The following is a 23,256-nucleotide window of genomic DNA, read 5'->3' as shown; positions in this document are numbered from 1 at the left end:
TGTAGATGATGAAATCCCTAGATTTCTTGCAACTGTACGTTGAGAAATGTTGTTCTTAAACTAAGACTATTTGCTCGCACAGTTGTTCACAAAGTGGTGAACCCGATCACCCCATCCTTACTTGTGAACAGCTGCGCCTTTCGGGGAGGCTCCTTTTATACCCAATCATGGCACTCACCTGTTTCCAATTAACCTGTTCACCTGTGGAATGTTCCAAACAGGTGTTTTTTAAGTGTTCCTCAACTTCCCTAGTCTTTTGTTGCCGCTGCCCCAGCTATTTTGGAACATGTTGCAGGCATCAAATTTAAAATGAGTGAATATTTGCAAAAAAAACAAAGAAGTGTATCAGTTTGAACATTAAATATATAGTCTTTGTAGTTGATTCAATTGAATTTAAGTTGAAAAGGATTTGCAAATAATTGTATTCTGTTTTTATTTACGTTTTACACAAAAACAAAACACTGATTTTGATATTGACTGATAAGAGTGTTGACTATTGGATCTGATAATTGGTCGACACATACAGGCAGAATTTACTTTCACGTGGTCTGATGCTTTCAGTACTTTCAGTGTCAGATACGTTAGAATTTTTACTTTTAACAATTCACATGGGTGACTTTCACTTTTATCAAAGTAATATTTTTACGCAATATTTTTACTTTTAAAAACCCAAAGTACACCATCCACTCAGCAGCAAACTGCTAACAGACAGCGGGTGAAAATTGTGGAGCATTTAGCGGCTAATGAGCCAGATATTTATCTCAGGGGTAGGTGGAGACCAAACACAGAGCTAAAAGTACAGACACAAATTGAACTGAGATGCAACAGGAGGCCAAACACACACGACTCCAGGTGCACTGGTGGCCCAACCTGGTGTCCCCACGTTTGACAAAAAAACGCTGCGAATGTGCCCTAATGGCTGCGCCTGTGGTAGATAAAACATAATGAAGTGCTCTCTAGGATCAGAAAAAATGTGGTAAGGTACCCTTTAATGATGCATCAATTTCTGTGCTCCAGTCCCGCACCGCATACGCCTAGTGCCCTTTTTAATTCTCCCCCGCCCCCCCCCGCCTCTTAAACATCCTGAGTCCACCACTGTCCAGGTAAATGATTATTTCACAAGATATGTAAATAAAAAAGGTGATCATTTATGTTCAAAAGGAATCTGTCCTTGCAGGTTTAAAAATTAACTGACATTAATGAGTCATAATGTTCATGGTTAGCAGTTTTACCTGATGTAATGTGCAGGGATCAGAAATAGAAAGTATCTGCCAGTCTCTTGTGTCTCTCCCTTATTGATAAGGTACAGAAGAACATATTTCTCTCCAGCAGTTCAAACCAAAGTGACTACAGTTGATTTAACACAAATATGATACTTTATAAGCTTCACAAAAAGACTATTAATTGCATAATATGGTTCAGTTGTTCATGTTATTATGTACCTGTACCTATTAATCAAGCACAGCCCACCTGTTTAAATTCCACATTGTGCAATCCAGCTGAGATAAGCATGGTTTGTCCACCTGTGATCTAATGTACACACAGTGAATTATGAATAACCTGTCACTTTGTTTCACAGTGGAAAGAATTTTCACTTTGAAAATAGAATGTTTTTAATACACTGAATAGTGCTGTCACCAGCGGGGAGTGGCTGTCACATATCAGATTGCAAACAAAAGCAATTAACTCATGAGGAAGGACGCTCGGTAGTATCTACACAACCAGAGTTCCACACATATCTCCAGGCCATGCTTCTGAAATATGTGGAAAACAATTTAAATCTGCCGCGCCCACAGCTCTAATCTCTGATCAGTAGGTGTGCTGCTCGACTGTGGCCAAGTTTCAGTCTTTGATTATACACATGACAGGTGGAGCAGCAGTTCAGGCCCAGATCCTCTTAAGCTTTTATAACAAAGAGATAAAAAGCAACAAATGCGCTTGTTATCAAATACACGATTACCATCGGGGTGTGAAGTGACTGTTACACATGTTGCTGTCGTCTTCCAGCTCAGTCAAATGTGTGTTGTTCAAGTGTTTTGATGCCTGTCCTCATAGGAGTCCTTGTAGCACCCAATACCCAGACAGAAGAATTGTTGTGGCCCAGACCTTGCACAAACCAGACACATGGATTCCACATACTGCGTGGAATGATGGCTCTTGGGCGGTCCTCTCCTGTGTGCCAGATCTGAGCCACAAGCAGGCCTTACTATGACCACATGTCAAGCAAGAACTGGCCCAAGCTGTTTATTCTGTTTGCTCTTGGCTCACATGATATGGCCTGCTTGTAGTTTAGATCTGGCAGACAGGAGGACTGCCCGACTGTCATCATTCCACGCGGTTTGCGAGCCGGATGAGAAGGCATCTGGTAAATTGTGCTGATGTCATTTCAAAGATAGAGTAAATCCTTTCAGGTGGGTCATTTTTTTTAAACTGATGATGTAATAATTGTGACGGATAATGTGACAATTTAAATGTGAAGTGTAGCGGCAAATTACAACAGACAAGTAATGGTAGGTTGTTTTCAGGCAAGGACGCATTAAACTAAAATCCCCGTCAATGTGAAACCAACCTGCTTAATCCCATGCTGATTGGTCTCTTCATGCATGTACTGCCCATTAGACAAGAGTGGACCTAAGATTAGACACCGGCAGAAGATGGCAAAAGTTGCAGAAGATGGATAATGTTACAGAAGTGACTAGGAGGCCAAAGAGTCCAATAAATGCTTATTCGTATCAAAGTTCACAGGGATTTTTACTGAACAAGGTGTCTCCTTTGCCTCTTGGTCAAAACACATCAGAATGACGTCATATGTCAAATGACCACTTTGACATAGAGGATGATGTAATTTTGACGCTGACACCCTTCATGACCAGGTGGAATAAGCATTTTGTTCCAGGTGTCATGTAGACCCTCATCAAATAAAGTGTTGGGAGTGATGGAGAAGTTAATAAACGGTTACCTGGGGGTTTCCAGCGCTGTTCAGGAGCTTATCCGACCTGGTCTCCCTGAGAGGTAGTCCATCACCCGCTCAATAGGACCAGGATGTTGACTGCCTATGTGCACATGGCTGCATGGTGCTCAAAGCATGCACTTCAAGCTCAAAGACATTCTGGACCGAAAGTGGGCACAGTATTACATCATCCGTCAAACGTATTACATGAAAAAAATTACCCACCTGACAATGTTGCATTTTCCTAATAATGTAATTAGGTATTACACAATCAATAAAGATGTTTTACCAATTTCAGTCAGGATATTTTATTACATGATTGGTCACAACATTGGGTTTTATTTACTTTTCAATCAAGTAAGGTGCAAGTATTATGACATTTTCAGGAAATTATAGAAATGATGGGTGCAACAGTCCTTTAATGTTGAGTGCCTGCAAATACTTACAGTACAGCATACATTAAAAATAGCAAAGCAATCTGAATATTTGAATGCAGAATACTACTGCTTGAAAATATAACCTGTATCAGCGGTTTAACATACTGGTGTGTGTGGTGTCCTGTAGTTTGTACCCGACCTGTGGGGTCAGGACCACCCCCGCCAAATGGGTTCCAATACAAATATCTGTGCCCACGAGATGATTTAATAGGACAGGGAGCAAATAAATATTTATGCATATTGTTTTGTAAGACTTTTTCCATTTTCTATTAAAAGAACATGTAAATTCCTACACACTTAGAGCGCAAGAGCATTCTTGCGTAATAGCTGCAAGTACTAAGGAGGATTTTTTTCACTTCTGGGTAAACATACTATTCAAGGGTGCAACAAGCGATTCTGGAGAAAGATAGTTGTCATTGTTGTTTCACATTCTGAGGTTAAGTACAGACGCCTTAGTTTGGCAAGTCACCAACCCAAAGCGACTTGGGGTGAGACTCAATCAATCACATGCCCGGCGATCTTTCTCCACATGGTGTCCAGAAATGTCCGGACGCAGGCGTTGGGGGCAGGGCATCTGCAATCCGGTCAGTCATAAGTGATGATTAAGAGGGCTTATTTTTGGGTGAGCCTGTACATTTTTTTATTTTTTTTTTTAAAGAAAATCCTGCATAATATACCTTTAACCTGGAAAATGTCACTGAGAAAGACTGAAAATGTTCACCATCAACATTTCCATGGCTCCCACCATGTTATCTGTTAGTACTCACTACTTTAGTCTACTTGTGCTAGAGTGTATTACAGTTTGGGGCCATTGCAAGAATGTCATGTGGCGGCCATTTTACTTGCAGCTATAACTGCACGAGTTTTGCATCATGTCTCCTGAACCAATTATAACCGCAGGCTGACACATGGCTCAGCTCGAGTACCTGTAAAGGTGAACCAGTTTCGCTAAAAATATCATATTTTGCACACATATATATTAGTCTTTCAAAGCCACAAATACATTCATTACCTCATTGCTTTGCACCCTGCAACCTGCTGTATTTAAAAAGTAAAAACAGTGTTAACAATATAAATAGGGTCTAGCAATGTCAAGATCTTTATGACATGAGGAGGGGTGCTCAAACAATATGTGGCCAGAATCAAAGAAAAATAAAAGTTGTTTGTAGTTGCAAAGTTTCACAATATGAATTAACGAATTCATTAAATAATACAATTTATTGTCACTGTATTTTCAGGGTTAATCAATCAGCTCTACACAACATGCATGCAGGCCTGATATAAAAGGTCTGCCCAATGTTCTTAAATACTCTGATAACACGACAGCGTGGCTGGTTATAGTTTCACCCAGGGAGACTCTGTGTGTGTGTGTGTGTGTGTGTGTGTGTGTCATTTTGAGCACGTTGCCAGGTGATATATCGGTCACAACTGAAAGATGCACTCAGGTGTGTAGCTGAGATCAAAATGAATGACAAGTTTGAAAATGGGTGTGGTGTGACCCATTATTACAGAGTACTCATGTAATTATGTAGCAAAGACTACTGAGAACTCATGGGTCCACACATTAATGGACATCATGGCTGGTGTGCTCCCAGTGCAAGATGGTCTCTAGTTTCCTTCTCAGTTTTATAGAACAGAATTCACCATTAACTGCTGACCATCATAACAATTTATGATATAGTTTGTGGTATTATTGTAACGCTTGACAATCAAAACATATGGGTAGACATCACCTTCTCTGTGTTATCGTGTTTGGCTCAGGAAATATATGATGCAAAATAAATGTTTCGATTTTGGCGGAGAATAAAATGGCCACCAAGCGGCATTGTTGCGATGGCTCCATCCCTAACAATGTTCAGCGCCCCAAACTGTTCAACTGGACCAAGTGCCATCCTTTATGAAAAAGTCACACATCGTCTGGACTACTGCTCTTCTACCAGCAGGTGGAGACATTACACATTGAAATAATGGCAAATGGCACGCAGAAAAAAGATTAAAGACATAGTCACAAAATCATTAATGTGGCCGGGATGCCAGCCAGTCATCATATGCATAATATGACGTCGGTCCACCCTTTGCAGCTATAACAGCTTCAACTCTTCCATGAAGGCTTTCCACAAGGTTTAGGAGTGTGTTTATTCAGATTCAGATTCAGATTACTTTATTAATCCCCGGGGGGAAATAGTTTTTGTTCCAACACTCCGTGCAAAGTAGAAATAGAAAGACATTATGAATGGAAACAAGCGATAAAGATGAAGATGTAAATAGAAATACAATATTAAAGTAGAGATTACAATAAAATAAAATAAAATAAAATATCAAAGTAGCCAATAAAATACAAATAAATAATAAAATAGTAAAGTATACAATCTGAAATATATACACAATATACAATGAAATGGTTGTAGCGTTATAAATGAAATGAGAGTAGTTATATTGTTTGTTTTGTTTTTTAAATAGCCAAATGAGTCCGATAATCAGAGGGAGGAGTTGTACAGTTTAATGGCCACAGGTAAGAATGACTTCCTGTGGCGCTCAGTGGTGCATTTAGGAGCAATTAGTCTCTGGCTGAAGGTGCTCCTCTGTTCGACCAGAGCGTTGTGGAGAGGGTGAGAGCCGTACTGCAGCATCCTCCTGTCTGACACTGCTGTTAAAGTGTCCAGCTCCACCCCCACAATGTCACTGGCCTTTCTGATCAGCTTGTTGAGTCTGTTGGCATCGGCTACTCTCAGTCTGCTGCCCCAGCGCACCACAGCAAACAAAAAAGCCCTGGCCACCACAGACTCATAAAACATCCTCAGCATAGTCCGGCAGATGTTAAAGGAGCGGAGCCTCCTCAGACAATAGAGGCGGCTCTCTTAGGGGATTTTTGACCATTCTTCCGGAAGCACATTGGTGAGGTCACACACTGATGTTGGAGGGGAAGGCCTGGCTCTCAGTCTCCTCTCTAATTCATTTCAAAGGTGTTCTATCTGGTTGAGGTCAGGACTCTGTGCACGTCAGTCAAGTTCATCCACACCAAACTCTCTCCTCCATGTCTTTATGGACCTGCTTTGTGCACTGGTGCACAGTCATGTTGGAACAGGAAGGGGCCATCCCCAAACTGTTCCCACAGAGTTGGGAGCATGGAACTGTCCAACATCTCTTGGTATGCTGAAGCATTCAGAGTTCCTTTCACTGGAACTAAGGGGCCAAGCCCAGCTCCTGAAAAACAACCCCACACCATAATCCCCCCTCCACCAACCTTACACTTGGCACAATGCAGTCAGACATGAACCGTTCTCCTGGCAACCGCCAAACCCAGACTCATCAATCAGATTGCCAGATGGAGAAGCGTGATTCGTCACTCCAGAGAACGCATCTCCACTGATCTAGAGTCCATTGGCAGCGTGCTTTACACCACTGCATCCAACACTTTGCATTGCACTTACTGATGTATGGCTTGGATGCAGCTGCTCGGCCATGGAAGCCCATTCCATGAAGCTCTCTGTTTTTGAGCTAATCTGAAGGCCACATGAAGTTTGGAGGTCTGTAGCGATTGACTTTGCAGAAAGTTGGCGTCCTCCTCGCCTCAGCATCCGCTGACCCCAGTTCGTCATTTTACGTGGCCTTCCACTTCGTGGCTGAGTTGATGTCGTTCCCAATCGCTTCCACTTTGTTATAATACCACTGACAGTTGACTGTGGAATATTTAGGAGTGAGGAAATTTCACGACTGGACTTGTTGCACAGGTAGCATCCTATCACAGCACCACGCTGGAATTCACTGAGCGACCCATTCTTTCACAAATGTTTGTAGACAGTCTGCATGCCTAGGTGCTTGCTTTTATACACCTGTGGCCATGGAAGTGATTGGAACACCTGATTTCAATTATTTGGATGGGTGAGCGAATACTTTTGGCAATAGTGTATTTTGCCAACATCAAGACACTACAACAGGCATGTCCAAAATATTCCACAAAGGGACAGTGTGGCTGCAGGTTTTTGTTCCAACCAGTCAAGAGCACACAGTTTGACCAATCAACTTTCTTTAGACTGAGATCGGTTGATTAAATGAGTCAGGTCTGGTGTGTTGCTGCTTGGTTGAAAAGAAAACCTGCAGTCACACCGGCCCTTTGTGGAATAGTTTGGACATGCCTGCACTACAACCAACACCGCTCCACTGTTAATTTTAGTACTGTTAGTGATAGACCACTCAATTTGTTTGATACTCTAGCATTTCACCCCAATTTAAATTTCTCGTCAGTATTTTTGCACAAATAAAGAAAAATTACTTTTATTGCATATCCATACACAGATGTCCCAATATCCCAAACTAATTCATGCAGAGTAGTTTCCACATAGGGAGATCAGTTGGTTCATGAGGTTATACAAGAGTAAGCATAACTGCATCAGTTCACTGGTGAATGATGACACCTGCTGGATAAGAAAGGCATTACAAGTGTTCAATCATTTCCTCACAAAAGAATACTTTGAGAATGCTTTAAAGAAAAGAACACAACACCGTTTTCTTTTTAATGTTTTATTTGAAAGATCATGCAGTGCACTTCCAAGGTCGGAGCTTAACATCACTTTCAATGATACACATGAAAAACCAATACATTTGTAATTACCTAGTACAAAACATAAGCATTACTGAGGAATGTAACAAATAAAATAAAATGGGGGGAAACAAGTGCGCAACACTATTGCTGCACTGCAGATCTTAAAAGGCTTAATAGAGGTTGAAGTTGTTTTTAACCCTGTTGTGTAAATACAAAAAAAATCTGGATTAAGTATAGAACTTAAACGACAAAAAGCAATAAATTACTTCTTTCAAGTGTAAAGTGTGTTTACTGAGAGAACTGAGGAGGCATGGGGTAGGGCACCAGCGGTGGGGGGTGCTGCTGCGGAGCCTGTGCCTGGGGGAAGGGGAATGGGGGATGACCTGCGCCAGTCTGTGCTCCAACCTTTGCGGGAGCAAACTGTGGGGCCTGGAAATTGCTCTGACCACTGAACGCTCCTGCTTGGTTGTTGAAGTTGGACTGTCCATTACCATTGTAGCTGCCTCCGCTGAAGCCATTGGCGCCGCCATTATTTCCCCCATAGCCTCCTCCATTCTGTGAATTTGTGCCAAAAGCTTTGTTTGGTCCATTATCATAACCTCTACCATTATCCCTGTCCCTAAAACCACCAAAATCACGCCTTCCAGAGGAGTATCTATCCCGACGGTCATAGTCTCCACCTCTGCCTCCCCTTGAACGACCTGGAAAAGAAGAACAAACTTAAGGCGTGGCAAAAGTCATTTAAAAAAAAAAATATATATAAAAAAAGGTTAGGCAAAAACTAGATGACTTCGAGATACCACTATGCTCTTTATGATAAACCAATCGACTTCTCAGAATAGAAAAGGAGAGCAGCAGAAAAAAAGTGGCTGCAGTTCACAGCACAGTTTCTGTATCTCACCAATTAGATTTACCTCCTCTGTCTTCCGCCATCTGGAGGAGCTTTGGGTTGATGGCCTGGTTGGCCTCGCGGAGCACAGAGATGAGGTCACTGGCCTGCCTCATGTTGTTGGGAGTGAAGAAGGTGTAGGCTGTGCCTGTCTTTTGGCTACGAGCCGTTCTGCCAATGCGGTGGATATAGTCCTCAGAGTTGTTGGGGTAGTCAAAGTTGATGACAAATTTCACGTCTTCAACATCTGTAAGATTGTGTTGCAGTGTGGCATAAAGGAAGAGGAGGACAGCACACAAAGACGTGCACCAGCGCCACCACAACAACCAGATCAAAAACAAAAGTTAGTACTGTCGTGAGGCGGGGATGGCTAGTAAAATCCATAAGGCTGCAAAAGACTACCATTAGACAAAAAACGGACGAGCATTTACCCCACAGGGAGACTACGGTGGGAAAAGAGAACCGATGCACACTCCATTGGCTTCCAATCCAGATGGATAAAATAAAAGCCCTCCCCTCCTGAACCACTGCCAAACCACCCTCAAAAAGAATGGATCAGAAGTCTTACCATTTTTGGAGTATGCATTCACTAGTCCATTCCCATTGCAGCATTCTCCCCACATACTGTGTCAAGTGACCCACAGGTGTCCCCCTCACAGTAGGGCTGCTATGCAAACTACTGCCTCCTAGTGTGCTTCAACTAGCACTTAACCAAGGTCCCCTTGTCACGCTCGCTATAAAGTTCACACTGCAGTGTCTCTTGCCGAGAAACTGTAGATCTGAATCTATTTGCAGGATGCCTACAAACAGAACATCCCCACTCTCGGCATGGCAAGATATATCCAGAACCAGTGTTCACTTGATCATAATGTCTCTCGTTGGCAGGTCTCGACATGACTTTGAAACGCAGGCGAGGGAGGAGTGTGAGCTTGGATTTTGTCCAAGTGTGTCCAACTTAGCATGTCCCACTGTCACCAAAAGCGCCAGTAGCCATGTCTTTACAGAGGTGAAGGTAAGATCGATCTGACAGACTGCTCTTCCGACAGAAGTTTAGGAAACTGCAACATTAACGCCACCCATGCTTTACAACGAGTCTACACAACAAAAAGCACCCCCCAAATGACTCAAATGGCTTGCAATGCAGTGCCAAACCATACATGCAAGACAATAGGAGACAGTGTAGCTGGGCTTTGAGCTGGGACAGTTACAGAGCCTGGGTGTGTGAAGCAGTCCAAACCATTGCCAGAGAACAGACGAGCATATGGGGAGGAACTGTGGCGAGCCCTCAACTCGCCCCCCTTTTTAGGCAGGCCAGCGCGTTAGCTGCACTTGGGCCTGGTCACCTCTGTATATCTGCTCGACTGGGAGACCCGTGCCTCGCCAGTCAGGACACCTCCAAGAATCCTCCTTCCCCCTCTGGAGACCTGGGCTTGTCATGCCAAGGCCCTGCCACACAGACTGCTCCTTCAGGCCAGGGGAGAAACTCAGAAAGAAGCAGAAGAGTTAAAGAAAGCAAATACTTTCTTTTTTGAATCACAAAAGGAGTACAAAATGCATCAGGGAGGATACTGACCTAGACCTCTAGAGGCAACATCTGTAGCAATCAGAATTGGAGCCTTTCCATATTTGAACTCTGAAAAATTAAAGAAATTAATCAGACCTTGAAGTTGCACCGCTCCAATTAACCATAAATGGAAATGTTCTGGTGCTGCAAGCTTACCATTGAGAACCCAGTCTCTTTCCTGTTGGCTTTTATCTCCATGGATTCCCATAGCTGGCCACCTAACAGGATTAAGGGGTTCAATATTAAATCCATACAATGATTATAAGCTCAATACAAAAAGCAGCCATGTTGTGATCAGCATTTTAACTCTGACACTTACCCATCCCTTCTCATCCTCCTGGTGAGGTCATCACATCGCCTCTTCGTTTCCACAAAGATGATGGTCTTGTTCTCTTTCTCACTCATGATTTCCTCAAGGAGACGAATGAGTCTAAAAACAAAACAGTACATTTAATATTTTGTAAATATATCACGGTCAGTAGTAGCCATTATGAAAACATCAGTTTCAACACTTGTCATTACAGCCACACTACTCACTTGTTTTCCTTCTCTCCATCGTTGCAGACATCGACTATCTGCAGGATGTTGTGGTTAGCACTGAGCTGCAGCGCACCAACGTTGATCTGGACATACTCCTTCAGGAAGTCCTCTGCCAGCTGGCGAACCTCTTTGGGCCATGTAGCACTCCACATCAGAGTCTGGCGGTCCGGCTGTCAAAACAGTAATGATTAGCAACCTATTACCTTAATGTATACATGCATCTAGAGATTACTGTCCTAGAGGACAAGTTTTAATACCATTCATGTAAATTAAAACACATACTCTGATTTGGTCCACAATTTTCCGAATCTGCGGCTCGAAGCCCATGTCCAGCATTCTGTCGGCTTCGTCCAGCACAAGATAAGTGCACCTTCGGAGGTTTGTCTTTCCTGCCTCAAGGAAGTCGATGAGCCTTCCCGGAGTGGCGATGCAGATCTCAACACCTTTAATAGGACAGCCATTGTTAGAACAAAATTCTGAATTGGCTCCGACTGTTTGAGTTTGTTTTTTAAAGAAAAAAGAGCTACCGTACCCCTTTCCAAGTCACGGATCTGGGGTCCTTTGGGTGCTCCTCCATAGATACAGGTGGACTTGAGGCGAGAAGCTCTGCCATATTCTGCAGCTACCTGTTGTACCTGCTGTGCCAGCTCACGGGTAGGGGCGAGCACCAAGCACTGTCAATGAAATACACCAGCCATTTATTACAAGTCAGTCAACAAGCATCTTCACACTTCGTCTGGTCAGATGAAGCCAGAAATCTTAGCGCTCAGAATTTGCAAAAACTGCAGATCATACAACTTATCTTAACTCCATATAAAATACCCTTCATGAAAAAGAATGTCAAAACAATGACATAAAAACATTTAAATCCATTTGATACTGTGTGAATGATGACTTACAATTGGTCCATCGCCACGCTCCAGGAAAGGCTGATGGTTGATGTGCACGATTGCTGGCAACAAGTACTGAGGAATAAAAAAAAAATATATATTGATTATTTTTCATATATTTGCCAATCTGACCTGATATATCAATGTGCTATTCTTTTGATGTGGCACCATTTCAGTGAGATAAGAATATTCAACTTACGGAGAGCGTTTTGCCAGACCCAGTCTGGGCAATGCCGACCATATCCTGGCCACTAAGAGCCAAAGGCCAGCCCTGGGCCTGAATGGGTGTTGGTTCGGTCCAGTTCATTTTGTTGATCACATCCATCACATACGCTGCAGAAACGTGGTAACCATTAACTGACTGCAAATTTTCTGTGTGACATTGTAACACTTTGTGCCTTTAATACTTACATGGGAAGCTGGCCTCGTGGAACTTTGCAATAGGATTTGGGCATTCTCTTCCCTTCACTGTGATGGTTTTGGCCCTTCTGTAAGCTTCAACTTCTTGCTGCAAGATTGAGGAGAGTTCAGTGGTCATAAATGATTACATAACTGCAACACGTGCAGGCGGGAGCACATTTCTGGTGTTGCATAACACATCGAGGGCAATGCTGCCTACATACCATAGACCTCCGGGTAACGTCGGGGTGCTGTTGATAGAAGTTTTTCTCAAACTTTGGGAGCTCATCGAGATTCCACTGTTTCTTCCGCAGGCGTTCACCGGGATTGCCGAACTTTCCTCCTCCACCACCTCCTCCACGGTTACCACCAAAGCGAGGAGGACCACCGCCATAGCTGCAAATAAATTAAACGTTACGTTGAGGTGTACAAAGTCAGATCGGATTCGGTCGCTTCATCTACAGCGACTGGGAACAGTAGTTTCAGACGAACAAAAGGCACACCTTAACTGCGTCATTCTGTGGAAATATACAGCTGCCATATACTTTCCAGCCAGTAGAGGAACAATGGAAGAACAGCCGGCATTTTGTATCCGCATTCATGCTGCCACATGGCGAAAAGCCGACTAGCCAGCTGTACTAGCAACACTATTTCGGAGCAATACACGTTACTACCTTACGTCGTGGTCACAAAGTGAACATCGTGTACAAAAACTGTCGTCAGAAAACTGTTTTTACATAACGTTAAGTAGTCTCGCGATATCCACCATTAGCTTCGTGAATACGAGCTTCCTGTGGCCGAGCTAGCTAACGGTATCCTGAAGCTAACGGCAAGCCGCTGTGCCGGGGCACGAGGCCAAACTAGGCCTTGAGCCAAAGACAACGGGCTCCGATCCCCGGCCTGGGCCTTGTGTCGATATATAAAGCCGGCAAACGGCCCGATTTTTGATTTGGTAGATTCACTCTTCGGAACAAAACGTAAATGACGGTAATTTCCATTTAAACTGTAGTAATATTTAGTTAATTTTCGACATTTTTCTTGGTTATATGACTAGTCAGCCATTTTTTCGAATCACACGAGGGAAAAACTAATCCAAAATGAGAATAAAAAGAGTACTTACCCTCTATCTCTGTCACGGTCCCTATCCCTGCCACGATCTCTGTCGGAATATCCTGGCATATTGTAAACAATTAGTATAAATAAAAAAGATAAATATACTTCTTTTTGGCTTGACCGCCGTCTAAAAAAACCCGACCGGCAGTGGTGCTGAAATGCCGGTAAAGTAAAAATGAGGCCCGGTTTATATGGCAAGAGGAAGTCCCTCTTCCGATGTATTCATCCGCCATACGGTTTTCGGCTTCAGCCTCTACCGACAGACAACATAGAGCCACTGTGTAACAGCGAAACTGTGGTTCAAATTCTCTATCGCTCTAAGACACTACATGTGATTCGCTCAGTGCTCGAGTGAATATACTTTATAAGCTAAAACAGACCAGAAGGAAGAACATTAGTAAGGTTTTGTACAAAGAAATCACAAGCAAACATTGTGTAATATGTGTGAACATGTAGAGCATAAATGACACCTTTGAAACTGTGTTCAGTATCTTCCGATTGTTTTAAATGCTACCCTGAAAAGCCCACAACTGTTTTCCGCTGCCTTATTTCCATACTTTTAATGATTATAACAGAGTTGGCGGATGGATATGTACGAGACAGAAACTGGTAATCCGGCACCGACTGTACTTCCGATGCTTTACGGTAAGTGACGTCATCCGGACCAACCCAAACACTTTTTTTTGTTCTTTGTTTTTTTGAGCTGGTCCCAACATGACTCACTGATACATTTTCACTTGATTTATGTTGAAATAAGTGGGCAAGCAAATGTTTAGACATTTAAACAGATTGTGTGGTTCAAAACTAGGATTTTAGCATTTAAAGTGTGGCAGAAAGAAGTGTTTTCTACATGTCATGTTGGTCATGTTGGCAACCCATGAAAATAACTGATATTTCAGTGGGATGAGCTTTACTGACTCTCATTGGAAGTATTATTTTGAATGTTTTCTTTTATGTTTATGGAAGCGCACCTTTTATATATGAGGTACTACACCATAGAAACATAAAATAGCTTTTCTATTAATACTCACTAGTCATACTAATTAAAGTGGCTGAAAAAAGTACGACAAAATACATGAATGTGTTGTTTTTTTTGTTTTTTTTTAGCTGTGACAAACTCTTAACGCTTTTTTTTTTTTAAAAAAACATCTCTGATCATGGTCATTTTACCCCCCTTTCCCTGTCCCCTCTGAGCCATCTGCCAGACGATTAATCCACATTGGTATAGTGTGTGAACAGTGGGTGGTCGGGGACATGTTCCATTCAGATGTAAAGTGTTTACATCAAGTACTTGACATTTATTCTCAGGCAGTATCATGCTAAAAAGCCCCTTATAAATTGATTTACTAGCAGTTATTGCTGTGCCAAAGAGCCTGTTTAAGCACAACTAAGCAGTTTAATAATTTAGATTAAAAAGGTCTTTCATTTTTGGTCTTTTTCACGACATTTAAACAACCACTCAAATAGAAAAAGGACAAGACATTGTTTCGTACAAGGCCTTACATTGTTAGACAAAGGCAAGTTTAATTAGAACTAATTACACACAAAAATAAAATACTCTTACAAAATGATAGTGTTAACATACATCAAATTGCATCAGTCAGCTATGAGAGATATAGTCCTGCTAGTGGATCATGCTATTGGAAAAAAACAAACAAAAAGGTGGCATCTCTCAACTTTGTTTCATAGAAAGTTCAGTTCTTCAATGAGAGGCAGCTACGGGGCAAAGCTGAGTGATGTAGTGTAGGAACAGACAGTAGGGTGATCAGCTTGTGCACTGGACTTAAAAGGCGAATGAATATCTGTTACAGAGGTCACCCTCGCGTACACATGGCAGCCTCGTTCTGTTCGTGTGCAACTCCTCTTTTCATTTCAAGAAAAAAAATCTTTTTCTACTTAAGTTAAAGATAAATTACAGGTTGTTTGATCCACATATATGAACAATATCGTATTACTGTACAAAGCACCATCTGAGGACACTTTTCACTTTGCATACACATTAGTCCACATAAAAGAATGAAAATGAACAATTCATTTGTGTTGGTTTTTTTTTGTTTTTGTTTTTTTTAGTGTATGCAAATGTTAAGAACAGTCCACGGTCATAGAGATTGCTAGACAGGCAGCATCTTTTGAAAACATTCAAGAATTTCATTTTTAAATCGTAGAAAACAATCCCCCCCCTTCCTTACAATAAAAAGAAATCACTGATGTGACTGTGTTGCAGGCTTTAAGTTCATCTCATTCACTTCCCTTTCAAAACAAAAGCACATATGGACACATGCAACGATTACTATATTTTAAAGGTCTGCTGTGGGCAAAACAATTTATATGACATGACTTTTTAAAAACCTCTTATCATTCAGGAAATCAAGACAAGTTAGCATCCCATCAGTCGTCAAATCAAAAGGACATCACATATGACATCTCCTGAGAGTGTGGCTAGGTAGAGCTCGTGATTTTTTGGACATGTTTTGTGGCCACAAACAGGTATGAGGACAAGTGTATTCTGCACATAAAGCAGTAGTATGTCAATGAGTAAGGTTTCCAATAAAAGACACACGTTAATGGTATTTAGCACCAAATGGCTAGAAGGTAGTAGAGGTTTTTTTTTTCATTTTGTCCAACAACAACAACAATGTGGAGACAGCACAAAACAGAAGTGATTTTTTTGACTCCATTGAATAGAAAACCATTACAAATGAATGGTAGGTTTCATGCTCATGACATTAATATAGCCCAGCTACAAATGACAAACTGTTAAAAAAAAAATGCAGCTCCAGGATGAGATCAGTAGAATTTAAAGGGTCTGCTCAATATTTGCAGAGATTCATTCATTCAAAAATGATTATGGCACTCAGAGGACATTTGTGTGTTGAGGATTTTTTGCTTTTAAAGACATATCTCTCCTTGTACAGTATGAGAGAGGTTACGTCATGAAATAAACCACAGCATTCTTAAGTGAAATCCAGTCCAAGTCAATTCTGTTTTTCACAAATTGTCATCGATAATTTAAACAGTAACACTTAACATTTAAAGATTTTATTTTTTCTTGAACAACGGAAAGGGGTTTCTGAAATATAACAGCAATAAATTATATATATTAGATATAATTTTATTGTTTCTTTTTCAATTTTCCCTGTTATATAAAAATAACACATTTCAAGCTATTCATTCATTCATTCATTCATTCATTCATTCATTCATTTTCAAACAAAAACTAGCTGTCGAACGTGTGAACTAGGTTTTCTGGGAATGCAGCTCTTGTTGTTGGGCAGCGACTCAGTAGCAGAGGTCCCTGCTGCTGTCTTTGGAGAGGGTTGTAAACAGTCGGGCTAATTAAGTCTCTAGTCTTGCCTTTCTCACCCGCACACATCCCCGTTTTTTCCAGCCTTGGCATTGCTGATAGCCCCAGTGTGATAACTCCGAGGAACCACACAGCCCGATTCACCACACTCTGCATCCAAATTTAGTGTTTCCAAGTGGTTGTGGTAACCATTACTAACCCTGTCCTGTTAATGTCTTGTTTTCAGAGTGGACTGACCTTGTGTTCTGCTTGGTAAGATGGAGCGTTGCTACATGGAATACAGTCTGTGTTTTTTTAAATGCTAAAATGAACTTAGAAAAAAAGGGAAGAGCCAGCAATACTTGCAGGCTCCACAAGTTAGTAAATAGTCTTGAGTTATTAGCAGCTTAAAGATCCTTTTCAATTATAAAAAAAGACATAAAGGAGGGCTGGAGGCTCTATAAAAAAACAGTCAAATGACATGTTCTGGTCTTCTCTGCCCATCCTCCCTTAGCTTGGCCACATGTCCTGGGAAAGTATGGGCGTCCCTAGGTGAAGCAACCATGGATGACCCCCGTCTGAGTGGACTGATTTGTAGGGGGGGGAAGGCTCATCACGGCCAAACCATGTTGCTTCTGGTTGTTGCTGAGCTCCGCCGGGCATCAGTGACTCACTCCACAGCAAAGCCGCACGTCTCCTCGATGGCAGTGAGCAGCTTGTCGTACAGTTTGTCATAGTGCTCGTAGGGAGGAATGTCGATCCGATTAAAACTGGAAAACAGAAAGGGAGAACGGTTTTTAAATCATATTCAGAACATGTGAATCTCTACACTGCTGAATAACTCCACACCACAGTCAACAACAAGCTTTTTTGTAATACTAATTGTTTAACTACCTTGACTGTAAAGTCAAAGTGGAGAGAATTAAGTGAAAAAAAAAAAGCAAGCACTTCGTCATGGTTCAACACCACTCTTTCACTCATCTCAAATTCAGGCAGCGTGTCAAACAATCTGAAACATGCGAGAGTGCTGACAGTTTCCTCACCAGGTGTGGGCTTTGGGCAGGTTGTTGGTACTGGCATCAATCTGGTGGATGGTGAAGAGCCGTGGGCCGGCAGCACCTGTATAAACACAATTAGTTCAGTAAAAATGGACATTAACACACCTGCTTTGCACTGGGATGAATTGTCTGGATTCTCTCTTTGAATTTCCCAGAAGGTTATTTGAGTTTGATTTTTTTCTCCCCAGGTTCACATATTCAGACTTAGAATTGTCTGATATTCAAATAACAAGTTGCTCAGATTCAGTTGATTCAGTGTCAAAAAACTGGAACTACAGGCTCTCAGTTGTATGTATGCCTTCACGCAAGATTTCAGAGGCAGTTTGTATCCACGTCTGCCCCGATTCATGTCATATATGAAGTGAAGACTTTGGAGGAATTCAATTAAAAAAGGTATTAAATGTAGCACTTGGAGAAATGGAAGTTACTACTATATGTGTGATTCCAGTGAATAATCTCCAGTGATAAACATGCCATCTACACTTGGAGACTATTTTTACAGAGGAGGGTTTTACATGAAGCTTTACAGTGGACTCACTAGCCATTTTTAGACAGAGCACCAAGCCGCTAATTTGCCCGTCCTTTTGGCCGCTCGGTCCGGTTTTAGACAGAGGCCGGCAAATTGGGGGTCTGTTTTGGTCCGCCGATTTGCCGGCCCCTGCGTGAGGTGGGCAGAGGTGTCGATGACCTGCACTGTTGTGCGACCCACAGCCGGGGAGCAGTCAGTCCATCATTTCATCCGCGGACATTAAGATGAGCAGCTAGACAGCCGCTGAGATCCAGGAGATGCTAGCGTCTCCTCGGCCTCTGTAGCCGTTTGGTTGTGTTAGCTTGTTGTTGTGTCGGCAGGCTAAGAACGGTCGCTACTTTCAAATTAAAAGCCCCCCGCTAAGAACCCAGTTCTAAACTCCAGTGGGGTGCAATGTAAAGCTGTTATTTTGAAGACAAATGTGTTGTCACTATTCACAGCCCAATTTCGAGCTTCATGTCGAGTCACATGTTTACGCCTACTTCAGAGGCTTTTGGAAAAGGAGGAATATTACGCCTCCATTTTAGAAAGACAGGCCGGCACATTGCTGCCCTAACCTTGGAGCAAATGTGCCGCCTTTTCTATCTAAAAAGGGCTAGTGAAAGCTTTCATCACATGGTGCAGCGACAATAACCTGAAGCTCAATTTGGGTTTATGGTGGACTACTGCTGTATGTTTGTAAGTGTTCAAGTTTATTGATAGAAACAAAACAGAGCCAAGCTTCCTATGTGCTCATATGTGCTTGGTCAATAAAGCAGATTGAACCTTCAACCCTGCATCAAAGAAGATCAATACAGTCAGCACAGTTTCAAGGTGAACACCCAAGATGAGTGTCACCAATTTAGTGGCCGAATGTGAAATGTGGTCACAACAATCTCCCCTTCTCCTGAGCTGTGTTGTTGAACAATGGCCGGAAAAGTGTTTTTGCACAACAATGTGACGTCACAGTCAAGTTGAATTTTGACCTTTTTGAAATAAATGTCATCACCTCATCAAGTTAGCTCATTAGACATTTGTGGGAAATTTTGGATGATGAGCACATCCCCTTAAGTCATCCCGGAGCCATCACGGAATGGCAACCAGAAAAACATAACGTCTCCGATCACAGCTATTGGCGATGTATATCAATCAAGCCTAGGGAATCTACCAGATCTCTTTATTATGTCATCAGAACTGCACAGAAATGAAGGAGTTCAGCCGAGTGACTGAAAACCATATATTTTGAAATGACAAAACTTGAAACTACGTTCTGGAATTTAAAGAATGCAATCTCAGACAGCTGGTTTTAGTAGTCAAATATTTAAGTGCGATAACTTTAAAGGAATCTAAACTGAAATTGAAAAAAAGGCTATCAATTGCTCAGAAAACAATGAACAACATGGCCTCTCTTTTCTTCCACCGCGTCTAGACTCTTCCTTATTGACCGAGTTGTGTTATTTGTTTATCTGAAGAGGTCTTATTAATTCATGTTTCTACATTCCTTCTACTCCATATTGCAGCAAATAATGTGTCCAGCCAAACAATAAAGAAATAAAAATAAACATTGACTGCACCATAATGACTGATTCAAGTCTAGTAAAGGATGTCAGTTTGAATGTGTGATGTTTTCTGTTTGTATCATGAACTTGATTATTTCATTATTACATTTATTTTGTCCCTTGACTGAAGCCAAGTGGTCCAAGCATTTAGAATCAAAGCAATGCCGCAGCCACTGTAAGTTCAAGTGTGTGTGTGTGTGTGTGTGTGTTGTTATTGGATGTTCTGGCCTCTGCTGATGTTTTGACCAAGAAAGGATGGCCGTGTTATATAAGGTGTGTAAGGGAGCTGTCTGCCTGTGGATCACGGTGTTCTCCTCATGCCTGGGTGCTCTGTCTCTGGGCAGCTGTGTCTGCCAGGACGGACCCACTGAACCACTGCACTACGCTCAGACTCACGGTTCAACTCAGGTCGGAGAAACCCAGAGACACAGACACACACTGAGAGAGGCCAAGAAACCCTAACACACACTAGATTGTGTTGACAGAGCCTGTGAATGCCCAGCACTCTGTGTGGACAACAAAGGAGCAGTGCAGGCCACTCTACCACACCTTTTTTTGCATTATGGATTGACATCACATTAGGATTCAGTATTTTCTGTATCACTCTGGTCTAAGCCTCCTAACAAAGAAAGCTCTGCCAGGAGCGCTTTCGTACATAGCATAACAATTCTAATGTAAAAGGATATTAACATGACAACACGTTAAGTATGCACAGCGTTCACGCTGGGTGTTATCACCTTGGAGCGCCTTGAAGCCTTGCAGGGGAACTCTGGAGGAGCCGGTGACAAACTGCAGCAGCCGGGCTCTGCGCTCCTCGTCGAACGACTCCACGGCTTTCCAGAACCACTTCACAATGTTGCTGTCTGGGGTGCAGTGTTTGAGCCGCGTGTTGGACTTCCAGTCGTTGATGTCGATTTTGCCTAGGCCGCATACAATCAGCTGCGGGTGGAGGAAAGAAGAACTTCCAGCATTTTGAACTTAATGTACAAGCAACCTGAAATATAGTGTGCGCAAACAACAACTTACCTCAAGCTCCTTCTCATCAAATGCCTTCAGCAGGTGCTGGGGGATGACCTCGTTGAAGCCCTTCTGCAGAGCCAAGAACTGGGCCTCGATGCCTCGCAGGAAGCGCCAGTTGACGTAGAGCCTAACGTACTCTTTCTTGGTGTCCTGGGTGACGGGGATGCTCTTACCATTGGGCTTGAGCTCGTGCTGGATGATTTCTCCGTAGGCGTTGTGTTCTACACAGAAGGTGTGGTCCAGGACACCTGTGATGTCGTTGTCCCTGAGAAGTGATACATATAAAAATTACTGAATTACTTAGAAGCAATTTTCGTTCCAGTAAAAAATGGGTGAACTTTTTTGTTGAATGTGTGCTGATGAGTGAAACCAGCAGATGTCATGTTAAACTGAAGTGACAGCATGCGCTTATGGTCTACTGATGTAAGAAATATCCAAAAACCCTGGGGGGCGCCGTCATCCAAGTTCTCTCCTACTTTGTTTTACTTCTATATTCAAAGCACACACTGAATGTCAACGGGAAAGCATAACGTTGTGTGTAATGTGTTTCAATTCTTGATCCAAGCATCTTTTTTCACTTTCCGTTCACACAGAAAACTCGATACTCTATACTTGACCACTATAAAAATGTTGCCTTGTACGTACAGGATCCACACAAGGCTGTTGTGCAGGTCGGGGTCGACAGACTCCATGTCGTCCAGGGTGATGGGTTTACCCAGCAGCTGTTTATAGAAGGGCAGAGTGAAGCCTCCGTCTATGTAGTGACCATGGAACACCGCCATCCCCATGATACGCCCGACGAAGTGAAAGTATGACAAGTGCTCCTAAGGGAAGACAAAACATCTTGAGTTTCCAAATGACAAGACAGAAGAGAATTACCGGCAGAACTGAGTGTTTAAGTATGTTTGGGTCTCGCAACATCATCTCCAGCAACTGAGCAAAACAACACTATCCACACAACACATGTCTATCCATGAGATCATGTCTGTTTTTGTTTGGGTTAACATTGCTCTCATGTCAACAGAGTGCTGAAGTTGTGCAAGACGAGATGAAATGATCTCAGCTATCAGTGTCTGAACTGATGTGGTTGAGACTTAGTGTAGTGTATACCAAAATCAATCTGATACTTCTTAAGACCATTTTAGTACCATATAGAAAGAAAGCCTTTTTCATGATTATATTGCTCAAAGAATGATAGAAATCCAGAGGAAAGAATTATTTATGAAGTAAATGGATTTATTGACAGTAATGTCACATTTCTCTACTACTTCCAAGCTGCATGTAACAATAATTTCTAGTTCCCCGGATCCAAATGCGCATCAGGAAATGGATGGGTGGATTAACCTCGACAATATGGTTAGAAAAAAAATTATTAATGCAATTATTTTTGACAAATATTACGATTGCAATGTGATTCACAATTTGTGTGAACATTTATTTTCACTGACAAAAAAAATCATGACGATGTTCTGAAGATCTGATGAAGTTTGTGCCCCCCCCCCCCAAAAAATCTGACTTCTTACAAATCTGGAGAAAAAGATGCCATGGATCTGTGCAGCACAAAAGTACTTAACAATAGTGCAGTTTAGTCACACATTTGGTTAAGTTACCTTTTATAACAAACTTGTAGCTGCTGACATTTGGATATTGCATCTGGCCATAATGCAATTTGGATGTTTAGATTAATTGTGTAGCCTTAGATGAACCTTTTGAAAAATAATTCATGATTTTAAATTTGTGCCGAAATTGACACTTAAGACAATGAGCTTTATAGCTACTATAGCTAACAGTAGTGAGTGTTTCTGCTGCAGGGCTGATCTCATCTTTATTAAAAAAAAAGTTAAAGAAATAAAGTTTCAAGAGGGAACACACTGGGAATTCAATGCTTTTTAAAAGATTCATCAGTCATAATGTGTAAGTTTTAATTTTTGGTGGGATGTGTTCTCACAGGGTTGACAGCAGAGTCCGGGTTTATCTGCAGTGTGTAAATGTCATCACGGGAGTACTGGAACAGGCCGTAGTACGGGTTCAGCATCTCATGGGACAGCAGGTAGAGCCACTCCCTGCACAGAGGCACAGAGGACAGGTAGAAGATGGAGGAGAGAAAACAGACAAAGGAAACATCTGAGCCCAGAACAACTTCAAATGATGGAAGAAATTACTACACCAAATCAGACAGAACAGTGGTGAGTGAGTTGTGTGCTTTGGCTCCTCCACTAGGAGGCAGACGGCTGTATAAGAAGTGACAGTGTTCCAAGAACCAAAGTCTGTGTGTTTCATGTACCACGCTCTTCTTACCTGGCGACTCCTCCGTAATCCAGCCCCTCCTCTCCTCTGAACTTCACCATTAGCCTTTTCCACAGGTCCTTCGGCCTCATCTTCATTACCTGTCGATATGATTCCTGCAACACGAAAGCAAACAAACACACATGCCCCGTCAAAGACAGTAACAACATCGGTTATAAAAGCCTTTTCTCTAACATTTGCCCTGGTATCGACTGGT

General features: G+C 42.1%; 2 protein-coding genes across 7 annotated transcripts in view; both read right to left on the bottom strand.

Annotated features, from left to right (window-relative positions):
- Nucleotides 1-7,892: 7,892 nt before the first annotated feature.
- On the bottom strand, nt 7,893-13,507 carry LOC115575418 (probable ATP-dependent RNA helicase DDX5). Of its 4 annotated transcripts, none has more exons than XM_030407473.1 (13): nt 13,333-13,507; nt 12,437-12,608; nt 12,225-12,321; nt 12,013-12,146; nt 11,823-11,888; nt 11,456-11,597; nt 11,206-11,366; nt 10,921-11,093; nt 10,703-10,813; nt 10,540-10,601; nt 10,393-10,452; nt 8,832-9,066; nt 7,893-8,631 (listed from the first exon to the last, which is right to left on the bottom strand). In XM_030407473.1, exons 1-13 carry the CDS (start codon nt 13,389-13,391, stop codon nt 8,598-8,600), a joined length of 1,506 nt encoding a protein of 501 aa, XP_030263333.1. In that variant the 5' UTR covers nt 13,392-13,507; the 3' UTR covers nt 7,893-8,597. The 4 variants fall into 4 exon arrangements, with proteins under 4 accessions (XP_030263333.1, XP_030263331.1, XP_030263332.1 ...); XM_030407471.1 differs by having other exon boundaries at nt 8,845-9,066; nt 13,333-13,506; XM_030407472.1 differs by lacking the exon at nt 13,333-13,507 and adding an exon at nt 12,716-12,910.
- A 1,303-nt stretch (nt 13,508-14,810) lies between these two features.
- Nucleotides 14,811-23,256, bottom strand: part of smurf2 (SMAD specific E3 ubiquitin protein ligase 2) — a 55,030-nt gene continuing 46,584 nt past the window's right edge. For all 3 annotated transcript variants that reach the window (XM_030407840.1, XM_030407841.1, XM_030407842.1), the window contains 7 exons: nt 23,052-23,155; nt 22,702-22,816; nt 21,399-21,577; nt 20,760-21,018; nt 20,471-20,672; nt 17,652-17,727; nt 14,811-17,378 (listed from right to left, as the gene is read on the bottom strand). In XM_030407840.1, coding sequence (XP_030263700.1) covers nt 17,279-17,378; nt 17,652-17,727; nt 20,471-20,672; nt 20,760-21,018; nt 21,399-21,577; nt 22,702-22,816; nt 23,052-23,155 — 1,035 coding nt within the window. In that variant the 3' untranslated portion in view covers nt 14,811-17,278. The remainder of the gene's footprint in view (nt 17,379-17,651; nt 17,728-20,470; nt 20,673-20,759; nt 21,019-21,398; nt 21,578-22,701; nt 22,817-23,051; nt 23,156-23,256) is intronic.

This window comes from Sparus aurata, chromosome 23, assembly GCF_900880675.1.
Source record: "Sparus aurata chromosome 23, fSpaAur1.1, whole genome shotgun sequence".
NCBI lineage: Eukaryota > Metazoa > Chordata > Actinopteri > Spariformes > Sparidae > Sparus > Sparus aurata.
The sequence above is the reverse complement of the archived record's forward strand: the minus strand, read 5'-3'. Positions and strand labels throughout refer to the sequence as shown.

Coding starts and splice junctions, on each gene's coding strand:
- LOC115575418 (XM_030407470.1), bottom strand. CDS start 12,810: ATGCGGATACAAAATGCCGGCTGTTCTTCCATTGTTCCTCTACTGGCT. Junction 11,889..12,012: donor GGTCTGGCAAAACGCTCTCC/GTAAGTTGAATA, acceptor TTTATTCCTCAG/TACTTGTTGCCAGCAATCGT. Junction 10,814..10,920: donor GATGGAGAGAAGGAAAACAA/GTGAGTAGTGTG, acceptor TTTTGTTTTTAG/ACTCATTCGTCTCCTTGAGG.